Below are 14444 nucleotides of genomic sequence, written 5' to 3'. Positions count from 1 at the left end.
CGCATAATAATAATATTATTATATACATCTCTCTTTTTCGTCGGTAGACGTTCTTCCCTTCTGCCTCGCTTTATTCCCATTTCTTTTGCGTCTATGATGATTGTCTTAGTCAGCATTCTTTTCATTGTCATTTCTTAGAAAATCGAGTACTCACCATGTATTACGCCTAATAAGTGCCTGATTAGCGTTAGGTACAAAGTGCATTCCTTTCTATGTAATCAATTGACATTCCAGGAAAAGACTGCGATCCGAACGAACAAATCCACATTTTCCATTGTACACGTCTCTCTTTTCACCTCGTGATGTTACTTTTAAGAGCTACCAAATTTGTAATCGAAAGATTTTTAAATTTAATAGAGATGAAATTCTAAAATTTTTAAATTTAAAAGAGATAAAATTTTGAAGGAGGAAAAAAGAGACGTAATTTTTAAAAAAAAAAAAAAAAAAAAAATGCACTCCGTTAATCAGGCTTGATTAAGATTGAAAATTACTTATTTGAAACTAAAGCTTAACAAGCAGTGTTTATCTGAGCTACAGTTGCACACGATCGAGTAGAGACGGATATCCATGTGCATTTGAGCCGAGATATAAGCATAGTTGTAACGGAATCATATGCCGTATAACTAACCAAAAGTGCCTGCATCCTGCCAAGCGTAGATAAGAACTCTCGCTTCCTTTCGTTCGTGATTTTACGATATGGCGCTTCCAGTGGTAGGTGCATCGTAATAGAGAGGATATGCTATTGAAATACATATTATTTCACCCGATTTCTGTTCAACCGGAAAAGAAAAAAAAAATTATAAGGGAAGGGTCGTTCAAGCACGCATTCTCGTGCCTACTGCAACAGTGATAAGAAAACAAATATATATAGAATAAATATATAGTATCTCTATGAAGAGAAGGAGAGAGAGAGATATATACGAAGTATATAGTAGATGAATAGTGATGTAACATTGATTCAAATGTGTTGAAAAGCGCGCACAATATATCGATAAACAGGTGAGACACATGTTGCCTTCCTTATATATTAGAATTTCTTTTTTTTCTTCTCCGTCATTGATATATCGATGATAATTTATAAGAATAGGTAGGAGTAGGAGAGATAATATGCTATCTGCGATATGACGATAGGGCTTAAGAAACGGTAGCTGTACACATCACGTACACGTCGTCGGCGTTGAACGACGAATGTCGTAACGGGTGTTTATTATCCGTGATCGATGTAATTTCGGCGAGTTTTCTTCTCCGACAGACGCCAGAAGAAAATGGGCTTTTTTACGCCGCTGTCGCAAAAAGAACGCACGCGGAATCATTTCCGCGTCGCGGGATATGATCTCGCACCGAAATTCCACTGGTCACCAATACCGCCTCCAATCGTCGCAATTAAGAATAATGTAACAGGTCCGAGAAAAGGGCACCGTGCTTACCGGCACACATTCAAGAACGAAGAACAAGAAACACATCGTCGCATCCGCGTAGGAAATTATATTCTTATATGTATCTTTTACTTATTATATCGTCTCTTCGCTCTTCGCCCCCGCGTGTGAATCGAATGTGCGGCCAGAGAACACTGCCCTCCTAAGGAATGAGAATGTTATATATGAATATATATATACATATATATATATATATATTTTAATACGAAATGTTTTCTCTTGTGAAGTTAAACTAATAAATATCAACGATTAAGTAACGATCAACTTTGTCTTAATTTTTTTTTTTTTTTCATCTTTGGTGACCTCGTTTCTCCGCTGACAGTTCGCGCAATGAGTGCGCTCGATTTTTATAGGTCAATGGTAAGTAAGGACGTGGGTGTGGAAGGAAAACTTGTTTCTAGAATTCATTTGTCCGAGCAATTAAGATAAAACGATATTAAACATGTCTTATATTTAGTCAATTATACGTGATAATTGAATTCCTTAATTACTGTAACTACACACAGATTTCAACAAATCTGAAGTAAGTATTACTTTAGGAAAATAGGAGGTAATTTGTTTTTTTATCTGTCACAATTTTTTAAAAATTAAATATTAAAAGACAAACAAGTAGAGATAAGTTAAAACAACTAATGGCTGTTCTACAATGTGCTTTTTTTCCTGTTTCTTGCAGTTCGTCTCTTGCCTTTTTGATCAAGAAGGCAAGAAACAGGAAACAAAAAGCACATTGTAGAACAGCCATAAAGTGACTTCTCATACAGAAGCTTGCAGCAACATTGTTGCAACATTTGCAATATTAAAATGTTTCATTATTTTTAAAATAAAATAATCTTAAAATTACAAATAAAGACATTAAGTAAATAACGTTAAATAAACAAAGTAACATAATATATGGTTTATGTTATCTCATCAGTTATCACGTAAATATTTTCACGAGCGTTACGTCAATATTTTTTCTCTAAATTTAGCACAACGAGGCAACGAGGCAACGTATCCCGTAATTAACGGGAGCAGCAATAACATGCAATAGGTAATTAAGATGCAAATGACAGTCGTAAAGATCGCCGAGGATCACGGGTGATACGATTAGCTGTCCTTAATATTAGAAACGACATGTCGCGACCTTAGTTCTTCTACTACCTACACAGCTGCCGATTTCATTACACAACGTGATGGGAACACGTAGGTGTGGGGGCTCGTTAACCAGGGGGGCTACTGCACGTGCGTGCCGCCCTCCGAGATTAACGAGTCGCGCGTTGCGCTCTCGAGGTCCAAGCAATTGACAAATCGCTTCCCTCTCGCGATCATCAAGGTACGTTATTGCACTTGAACCGTAATAACGAACTAAATTTTCTCGCACGGCAATGAATCATTGCAATGAATTGGCCGTCGTTATCCGAAGGGGGAAAAACCGCGAGTCTAAACTACGCCGATAAGTCTTGAAATGCGCAATCGAAATATTAACGCGTATCGATGAATATTGGCGGTTGTGCTCTTTTAATATAATTAATATCATATATATTGCACAATACGTTGTATATTATATAAATTATATGTTATGTATACATTATGATACCATGTAGATTATATTGTATCCCTGAAAATTCAATTGTATTTCCCTGTTTACAAGTTGTCACCATATCGTATGCTCACAAAGATAATAAATTAAATCCGACCGCTACATGTTGTCATTGTAAACGGTGTTAATAGCAGGAAACATCTCGATTTTTATCATATAAAACGTTTGGCATTGCTTAATTATGTCTTAATCATACCTTCTTGATAACAATTATCTAATCTACTCTCTTGTTAAAATATAACAAAAATAATTAACTTTTTAGTTTGAAAAGATGTTAACCAGAACGTACATACATAAAAGGTTGTTAGTAATAAAAAAAGGAAGAATTAATAATAATACTGTTGAAATAATTAAGTTATATTATGCAATACAATATCAAAATTAATATAATTATTACTTTTTTTTACTAAACAAATATTTATTTACTGTAAGTAAATATTTAGTTGGCAGTATATATTGAACTAAATATTTATTAAAATTGACTATATTTTTTTCTCAGTGCGGAATTTTTCATAGGATAACTCCGATATATACGCCGCGCTGGGATTTACGTCGCGGAAGTCAGAAAAAATAAGAGTGGGGGTAATTTTCTCGTAACTACTCTGTTACATGCCTTTATGTTATATTAGCCTTTATGTTAGCCTTTATGTTATATACATGCCTTTATATTATATTACACTGTGTGTGTAACAAGTAGCATCATCATAAATTATAATCTACATAAAATGATTACTGTAAGGCATGTAAAAGACCTAGTGGTTATTTCGTGATACGTGTAGAGGAATGGTAAAGCGTGTTGTATAGCAAAATACAAGTGCTTTGTTTTCGTATTCTTTGTTTAATTTGTTGAAACCCTTGCATTTTTGCCATATATCCCACCCATTATCTATATATAGCAAAAATGCAAGATTTTAAAAAGTTTATTTTTTAATACGAAAACTAAATATTTCGGATTTCTAATATTTTTTTCATAGTAGTAGAGAGTACAAAGTTTTTACTGATATAGTTCGTTTATTTTAAACATAGTAAATAATACTTAATAAATTAAGTTTTTTTGATAGGTGCGGCATATATACCGGAGTTACCTTATAATTTTTCAGAATTTCTATATAATTTTATAACTTTCTCACATTTTTTGTACGAAATTGGAACACTTCTCAAAAAATCTACATCTTTTCTCAAAATTTTTCATATATGTTAATTATGAAATATCGTAAGATTTCTAAGATTTTTTGTAAGTGTAATTTCTGATGAAATGTTATAAAATCTAAAAAATTTTAAAATATTTTTAAAAAATTATAGAATGAGAAATTTCAGAATATTTCAGAATTCACTTGTATGAAAAATTTTGAGAGGAGATGTAAACTTTCCGAATATTTCTGAGTATTTTTGAAAAATGTTCCAATTCATATAAAAATGATGAGAAAAATTTTTATCAGGAGTACATCCATTATGTCACATCGTTCCAATTTTTTTATTTTAATTTTTGGTCAGAATTCACTGTAATTGTGGATATCTTAATACGCCATCTCGTTGGCGACTTTACGTATCAATTATACGGTGTGACGTCATACGCATTACTTCGGACGTTCATGAGAGGACATTCACACGACATCTAACAAATTAGGGAGCTACGTTACACAATAACGCGCTCGTATAATACACGCAGCCCGACTCCACGCACGCTGGACTGTATTTATCCCGAAGGAAACGTTCATCTCTCTGTGACGATTCGTCGCGCTGACTTGCATACCATAGCAAGCAGACAGTAATCTGACGTTAACGACCAGATCGGAATAATAAAGTGGTGGCGATCACGTTACATCGCACGTGTAACGTGACCGGCTAGATGAGCAGCATTTTAGGAATCGGGCAGGAACGTGAGTCGAGTTTGCTCATATTCGAAGACGTGAGTAAGATTAGCGACGCTAGTAGAGAATTTAGAATTCTATCTTAGAAGAACCCTCGTCGTTCCCTTAATGGAGAACTTCTAAGTTCCCTTAGAAGGAAAACTTGCTAATAGGTTTAAATAAGAGGAAAGACAGGAAAGAAGAAAGAGAGAACTTGTTAGTAACGCTCTAAGCAAGTTTAAGTAAAAGAAGATTTACGTTAGAGAGAGATACAAAATATCTCACTATTTAATAAAACAATAGATTAATATTGCGTTCTATATATACATATATAAATATATAAAATATTATACATTATATCGCTTCCTTACTTCAAAAGTGATACAACTGCAAGAACTTCTTTTTCAAATTGTTATCTTGAATGAGTTAGATATAAAACATTATTTCATCAATCATCGAAAATTAATAAACCTCATTGAAAAATCGTCAAAACATCGAAAAAGGTAATTTTAAAAAATCATCACACTCAAAAAATGATTTTTTTAAGAATTATGAAACGAAAGTGACAAAAATGATGTTTGATTATGTTAAGAATATATATTCTTTTTGCCGATATTATTTGATGAATTATATAATTTTCTTGACTTTCTGTCAAGTTAAATAATTTTCTGAGAAACTTAATTTTTTGTAGTTGTGTCACTTTTGAAGTAAGGCAGCTCTAAGGGGGATACAATACAAATATGTCATTCATATAACTAACAATTATAAAATTAAAAAGAAAATAATTACAATCGCGATTCGAGGACCGTTATTCGGGGCCCCGAGCAAATCCGCCACTGCCAACGAATTGATATATTCTCGTATATCTCGCGGCGGTGGAACGTGATGCGAGTAAACAACGAAGATGTAAATTCAGAGAGACAAAGAGAAGCAGTGGCACAGAAATAGTCTAATAAATTAATCTCAAGCGGCTTAAATGTACGTTCGCTCGACGTCTCTTGTTGGCGACTTGCTCGCTCGGCCGATCCGAAGTATTAATTAAGGGGCCGAATAAAGACGAAGGAGATATAACGCATGGGATATTCTGATTTTAACTTATGGCCCCGGAACAACATTATACACACGCGCCATTGATCAATAGACTTAACTCGTAAGAGATAATTATTTATTTACGAAAACAAATCCATTTGTTCCGGGAATAAATCATTGATTCTCACCAAGTAATCCACAAGTAGCGTTACATGTGTCGCAGCACACCAGTTAAACCATCCAGTTGACCATCAATTAAAACTGAAATTGTGGGGTTGCTTCTTTTAATTCCTGACCTCAGCTGACGAATGTTATTCAGCTGGTATGTCCAGCAAGCTCCAATTACAAATCCAGCTATTAACGAGCGAATCATAGGAACGAAACGATATATATACCTACGATACGCGAGTGTACAAAGGTAACTCGAGTCGTACACGACGCCCATTGGATGCGTTACATATTTCTGTGCTTGTACAAGGTGTCAGTTGCTAATCCGGTGGCACTTATAGTCACGCTAGAATTCTTGTCATTCTCAGAGCCAAGTATCATTCGTGAGCTACGTAGCTGCAAAGTAAATCTTTAGGTTCGTTCGTGTTGCTTGAAATCTCCAAAAATTGCTCTTAAAACGAGATAAATTTATTTGTTCAGGCATTGAAGAGAGAGAAGAGTAAAGATACCGAGTGCAAAAAGTGCAAGCGACGCAAACAGACCTCTTGATTCATTAGTCTCGTTCCGAAAATTTCGAATGTTGACTTTGAAACAGAGATATTACGTTAGAGAATGATTCGGGAATGTACACAAGTATCATTTCATGGCGTGGTCATTCTTATCATTCTTCGGAGGAAAGGAATATTTTTGTCGCGAGCTTCGATTTTCTTCAAGATAACGCGTCCGCGTGATCATGAATCGGCCTCGCGTTTATCATTTACGACATTCGATCAGTGTCGATCGATCAGCAAGGTAGGATTTATTCTGGAATGACGTTCCCAAGCGAGTCTGGCAATCAGATGACCGGCGACGAGTCGGCGAGCGCGAGCGCTCCGTTTCGATTTGACGGCCCCCCTTCACGAGCATCGGACGTGTAAGAAGTTCGGACGTCGAGGGGCTATAGGGGACGGCAAGCTATGGGAGGACGACCGCCAAGGGTGACCGCTACACCGGCAAAGAGTACGAAGAGGCCGTTGCGAGGAGAACGAGGGGAGCAGAGCTGGCGAACGTCGAAGGTGGGACTTTGACCGGGCATTGGCCCCGGCCGCGGCGAGTCAAGCCGGCGGCAGAACGAACGAGTCCTCGAAAGAAAGGGTTCCTGTCCTCGCCCGTCCCGTCCACGTCGACGTTCAACGTCTACGTTGTGTGCCGCGCGTACGAGCGGCGAGCCACGCTAGCCAAGCTGGACGATGGAGACCAACTGTGCGGCGCTCGCTTGCCGTACACGGCACCCGATTCCGAATCCGTCCAGGGGCGGAGCTGCACGGAGAAAGCAGATAGGCTTAGAATGCACAGTTGTGCGTCTAGTCTAGTTCATCTAAAGCCTCTTGCGTCCGCGATGCTAGAAATCGCTCCGAGATCTCAGACGAAGAAAGAATTGACCAATTGTATTATATATGTTAAATTGTTCAACTGATCTCACGTGTGATTTATTAATTCTTTCTCCGTCTGAGGTCTTGGAGCAATTTATTTCTCTATCATCGTGGATATTCGAAGACTTGATATCAAAATGTAGATCTGAGAAAATTTATCTTTTTTGCGACGATAGGGTTACATAAAAAACGTTGGCCAGTTATGATGCGGCGAAATGCTATCGTTTTCTGTGTAACGGGTCAAGAGACGACAGTTAACATGTCCGTACAAATTATCGCAAATTGAAAGCACTTGACGAGAAAGTGTGCTTAACGAGTTTGTTTAGCGACTTGTTTAGCGATAGCTACGCTAAATGTGTCTCTACATGTCACAGCGAAAATGTTGAGCGACCCGTTATAATAACTTTTAATGAGTAAAAATGATACAAAAAGAGCCGCTATACGGTAAAATTTTAATATTAGTTTTAATCGATAATTCGACTTTCAAAAGATTTCACGGGATAAATTTGTAAAAATATTTATAAATTTTATATTGAAAACCGGAATTTTCTTTTTCGGTTTCAAGAAATCATCAACCTCATATATTTTAAAATGTGACTGTCATATTGTAAGATGCGAATCCGTTCCTGTCGACACTTATCTGTAATTTGTGAGCGATTCGCTGTCTTGCGAGAACTCATTATAGGCCGAATGAATATTAACGGCGCTATATTTTGCGTCTAGCGTGTTTATGGAACCTTTTAGAATAACTATTACGCGTAAGATGCGCCTTTAATTATACTGATGAACAGAATAATTCATACAAGAAGAGAGTAAGCATCCATAATAGTTCAATCATATTTTCATGCGTTGTTTAAACAAAAATAATGAATCTTTTATAGAAAGATATATAATAAAAATTTTTTTCATGAGAATAATTATAAAATATCCGCTTGTGGTGTGTGTGTGTATATTATATATATTATATATATATACTGAATGATGTGTTTGTAAATAAATAATATAAATAATAAATTAAGTAATATAATTATATAGGATGACGAAACGTCATATCATTTAATTTTCAAATTTTTAGATTTTGATATATATAATTAATTCTATATCTCAGTTCTGCAAATTTTGTTAAAAATAAATGTTATATATAAATGATATGGTATTTCACTGCTCTATATTTCACAAATGAGATTCCATGAGTCATAATTATTTGACAAATATCCTTTCATTTAAAAAATCGCATAATTCGAAAATTATTTTTGGTGCTATATATTATAGAATTTAAAACTGATGATTCAGAAATCATTAAATAGATTTTACATATTTATGAGATATTAATTCTCTTAGCACATCATAAATAATCTCATAAATATTTAAGAATATTTCAATATCAAATCAGCAAGTAATAAACAATATATATTTTTAAATAAATATTAATAAATAATAAAATATATTGCTTCTGAACTGAATAAATATTATTTAATAAAAATTGTATAGTTTACTGATTTATTTCCTTTTGTACAACCTTCTTCATGTCATTTTCAATTTCAAAAAGAGTTCGCCTTGAGACAACATATTACACCTCACAAACACTTTTCCTATTGAAACTTATTGTTCAATTATCCATAGCTATGCTTAAGGGTTCTTTCGCGATAATGGTTCACGTCAACTGGGTCATAGGTCGATGTATCATCCACACTCTCCGCAAGAGGATTGTCGTTAAAATCATGAATCAATACTGCAGATTATATACTCATTACTTCTTCGACTCGCAGTTATAAGTGTGTCTTCTCGCATCAACTGTGCGCGCTATCTATTCTTATCTGAACGAATGGAAACGTCTTAACAATAATAACGCTGGCTCTCTCTCTACCCAGTTTTGTGGAACGTCTAGGTTGCTACGTAATCTTCGTTTCTGATAACAAGAAATTGAGCTTTCGAGTTTTCAGTATGTTCTCGATCGGTACCGTATGTACAGTGTCGCATTTTGTGATCGAAAACGAAGTCTCACGAATATCTCAACAATCGCGACGTTTACTGAACACGAAAAATTCGCGCTCATATATCAGTGGTGAACGCGAATTCTTGACTTTGCAAGTTATTGTGCTCGGCCGACACAAACAGGAACGTTAACTTTTCGCTTCTGGACAAATCGTGAAAAATCGATAGACATGGCACCCGGTACCGTGATCGCTGCCTTCTCGGTCCTCAAGGATCACGTCAAATTCAAAGTTAATCAAAATTCGATAGCCATTGACAATATCGGTAAAATATTTCCATTTTAATACTATGTACTTTCTATGTTATAATTATCTCTAACATTTGACACGACCGAAATTGATGTACGATTGGAAGAATTTACATTGCGTCATTAATTATTACACAAATTTAATTATCGATTAGTCATCGCTTTTACATAATGTGTCTACTTAAAAATATTGTATGTTGTATTATCTAACAATAACTAAAGATAAGAAAATATGTGTATAAATATAAGTATACTTAATAAGTACATTTATATTTAATACTCATATCGAAATACAATATTATAATTAAATATGTATATTTAATGTAAATAAAAAAAAAAAAGAATAGATGTGCTTAGTTTTCAGATTACATTATAGGGCTACGTTTCTGTTGCTTCTCGTTGCATCTATTCTAGTCACCTCCAGACAATTTATCGGAGAACATATAAGGTATATGTGTAGTAATCGTACAATTTTTGATATTAAATTGTTTATAATTACGTTGGATTTAAGCAGTTTAATATCGTTTCTTAAGATAAATTCTTATGTTATTTTTAAAAGATGCATCGCCGACACAGGTGTACCATCAAAGGTTATCGAGACATTTTGTTTTTTCATGTCCACATACACCGTGGTAAGTCTAAAATTCTGTTGAAAAAATAAATGATGTAAAAGAAAGTAAATAAATAAGAGTTGATGAACCGAGCAAGTTTGTTGTGCTAATAAATATTATGTATTAAATATAGATTGAAAAGTTGACTCTTAAATGCCTTTCTGGTATGGCATACCCGACTTTTTATCCAATGCTTTTTTCATAATAATTTTTTTATTTAAATAAAGATACATATAACTGCATCATTATGTTTCTTAATATCTGGCGTTTTGATTGAAAAAATAATTTTGTGCAATATGTTCATTTTTATAAAAGTTACATGCAATCGAACTGAGTGTGGTCTTAGTAAAAAATAACTGTCCGTTATTAAATGTCGAATTGATGTTGAAATCATCTTACCGACGTCGGCTCGACATTATTTTTATGAATCATTTCTTTCTAGGATATGCCATACATTAGTGTGTTTGTTCCCGTAATGGGGCGTTTAAGAGTTAACGAACAAAGTCATATATTATGAAGTCACAGACAAGATTTCGACTTTTATTATAGTCATCTTCAGTGTGTTAAATGCTCGTCGAATAATGAAACTAAAATAAATATGGACGTTACAATGATATCGACATAAATTTTTAAGTAATCATAAGCATACCGTATCAAATGAATCCAATCCAAATGTCGTCTCAGTGTCAACAAATAGTAGTACAATGCACGTATATATGAATTATATATGAATAATGTCCTGATCATTATATAATTTATTATTCAAAAATAAAAAAGACAATCGATGAATATAACAACATTTATTTGTAATTTTATAGTTTGATGAGAACTTCTTATTAATTTTTTAACAAGATGTATTTAATACACTAATATTTTTAGCAAGAAAAACCTGCTCAACTCTTATTTATTTTCTTCGATTTTCAGTTTTATGAATCTGTAAATCTCTTTTGTATTTTTAAATGATGCAACTTTACTGATTCTACATCATTTCAATACAGTGACTTTTTTATTGTTAACAATATGAATTTATCGCGCGATTACACGTGTTTGCTATTTTACGCACAATAAGTATGGATATCAATAATCCAAATAAAGTTGTCTAGGGAATTATTGACATTGTAAAGTCCTTTTTTCTTGCCAAACTATTTTTTGGAAAACTATGTTAAAAACCTAAATATAATTAGGTGCTTTCCATTTAGTAAGTAATACAAATCGACACAAACGTCGTTTTACCTTTCTGGACATTCGAATAACAAAGCCAGAACGACACTTGTGTCGACTTATGTCACCAAATGGTACCCATTATTATTTCCCGCAGACACTCCTTATTATCAGCTGATTTTCAACTGTTCAGGTGAAGCATCTGAATGCTACCGCGGTGCAAGAGGGCGAATTACCACATCCTGGCATTGGACCAGCTGCTAAAAACGACCCTGTCATACACCATGCTTATTATCAATGGGTGCCCTTTATTCTGTTCTTCCAGGCAATCCTCTTTTACTTGCCGCACTACCTATGGCGAAAAACGGAAGGTCGTTACCAATTCATATCTCGCGTACTCGTCCACGTATCGCGCGACGTTTACGAGCGCATTTATTTCAAGCGGCGAGCTAATCATCATTAATCTTTTCTCGCCGTCATAATCTAGTCATATAACACGTGTCCCACTTACAATGTAACATTACGCTAATCGTAAAATTATTTTTATGTAATGCCAGAAAATAGTTAAGTATACATTATGTTCGTAATCCACACAATAAAGACGTTCAAATATTTTTTGTTATTTGAGTATTCAAACCATTTGAATCAACATTCTAAATTTGAAGTTAATCTCATCTCAAAAGAATGAACTCTTACGCTTAAAGAATTAAAATTCTCTCTAGCAATTTAATCTTTTGAAAAGAGATTATATCACTATTCATTGATATTATCTTGAAAAGAGAGGCAGAATTTTCACTGTTTTGGAGTGAGATTCGCTCCAAAGAATTTAAAGAGAACGTATTATCGTACTCGGGAATATTTACATCCAAAAATGAGAACTGTTACAGGCAGTATTGCGAAAACTGTAGATTGTCGTAATTTTTTTAAATTCTAGGCGGCCGGTTAAGTATGCTAGTATCAGGATTACACATGGCATCTTTGTCATTAAACGAAACGGAGATTAAGGTGAACGATAATATGAAGGTGCCATCGAAAAAAGAACGCGATGAGAAGATACAACAGATTCGCATTGGCTTCATAAACCGCCTGCATTTGAATCGTCCATGGGCATACAGTCTGACTCTTTGCGAGATTATGAATTTCATAAATGTGATCATGCAAATTTACTTGACCGACTGGTTCCTCGGAGGAGCTTTCCTCGGTCTTGGTCAAGCGATCTCGGAGCCTCCGTCTATGGAGAAAATGAATCCACTTGATATAATATTTCCAAAGGTATCATTTTAACTTGTTGTTATTTTTGTATTCTATACAATATTATGATTAAAGTCGATGTCGTCATTTCTAGTAGTAATCGATACTACATAGATTAGATTATTATATCATGATATTATATAATTATTATTATAGTTTACATTGTTAATATCAGATTATTATTTGAACTGTAAATTCATTGAATTATTGACCGTCAATCTAATATTATTATTAATCTTTTATAATGCAATCTTATACGTTTTGAAATCCGATTTTTAAACGTAAAATTTTTATAAACTACTTCATCGATTATCAAAATTAATAAAATTCAACTCTTCATTCTTCCGTCCTTTAAAATTAATTCTTCGATTGTAAATTTTTATTAGTATTTACAGTTTTGTCAACTTTAATTATTAATTACAAATTTTAATCTTGAACAATGTCAATATTTTTTACTTAATCAATACAGTGGCATTCATGAATATACAATTATGTTCTTAGGTAACTAAATGCATTTTTCATAAGTACGGTCCTTCTGGTGACATACAAAAGCACGACGCGTTGTGTGTGATGGCACTGAACATCGTTAACGAAAAGATCTATACGGTCCTTTGGTTCTGGTTCGTCGTGCTGGCGGTGCTAACCGGTTTGGGATTGGTTTGGAGAATACTGACTATGGTCCTTCACGCAAGGTTACTAAATTTTATCTCTACGTATTTTTCCATCGTCAGCATGTTACGTTTTGTGGCTTTATAAATTCTCGTCATAGCACTCGCTCACTGGTTTCTTTCCTGAGAATTCTCGTTTGACGAACTTACAATTATCATACATCATATACATAATTTGCAAAAGTAATTTCATGACGGTTTTCTCAACGTGTCCAGTAAACACCAATTATCAGTAACAGAACATTAATATTATAATTTCACATTCGACAATATAAATGTAATATAACATATGTTATATGACGGTTAGACTGTTGAGTGTGAAAGTATAACACTGATGTCATATATATAGGATTACTGGAAAAAGAATAATTTTGCTGAAATATCTAAAAATTTAGTTAGATACAAATCTGAAAATAATTTTATTAGATTATCAAAATAATTTAATCAAATTATTTTTAGATCTGTATCTAAATTTTTGCTTCAATAAAATCGTTCTCTCTTTCTGTGTAAAATATTCATATCTTATCTGGAAAAAACTATTTCTATTTTTATTTATCGAAGCAATAATATTACTATTTAACGATATATCCGCTGTAAATTTAACGTAAAGTTCATAATATTATTCCGTAAAAATATATGCTAAAATATTATTTCATAATATAGAGGCGTGTGTACAAATTTCAACGGATATACATCAGCGAAATCTAAGAAAATGCCCACTTAAAAATACCATATAAATAACGAAATGTAAAAAAGTATACAGGAACTAGCAGTGACGTTAATGTACCGCGATAAGGATTCTTTGATATAAAAATGATGACATAAACCACGACTGTGATGCCGCAGGCGAGCGACTTTCATTGCGATTTTTTCACTTACAGAAGTACGTCATTCAACAAGTTTGTGTTTTCCATGGCATGCCCTGGAAAATACAATCCATGGAACGTACTCAAGGTCACTCACGAGTACTATTTCGGCGACTGGTTGTTTCTCTATTACATAGCGAAAAATCTGGACAACTATATATTCAAGGAACT

General features: G+C 33.9%; 1 protein-coding gene across 1 annotated transcript; it reads left to right on the top strand.

Annotated features, from left to right (window-relative positions):
- Positions 1 to 6847: 6847 nt before the first annotated feature.
- On the top strand, positions 6848 to 14442 carry Inx7 (innexin 7; the record flags this gene model as incomplete). The annotated part of the gene is made up of 8 exons (XM_018516942.1): positions 6848 to 6854; positions 9638 to 9733; positions 10074 to 10164; positions 10276 to 10348; positions 11682 to 11859; positions 12423 to 12760; positions 13241 to 13431; positions 14289 to 14442. Coding segments are annotated over exons 2-8 (1119 nt in total), but the record flags the coding sequence as incomplete, so codon positions are not given.
- Between the last annotated feature and the right edge of the window lie 2 nt (positions 14443 to 14444).

Source organism: Trachymyrmex cornetzi, unplaced genomic scaffold (genome assembly GCF_001594075.2).
Source record: "Trachymyrmex cornetzi isolate Tcor2-1 unplaced genomic scaffold, Tcor1.1 scaffold67, whole genome shotgun sequence".
Classification (NCBI taxonomy): domain Eukaryota; kingdom Metazoa; phylum Arthropoda; class Insecta; order Hymenoptera; family Formicidae; genus Trachymyrmex; species Trachymyrmex cornetzi.
This window is presented reverse-complemented; position numbering and strand designations above follow the sequence as displayed.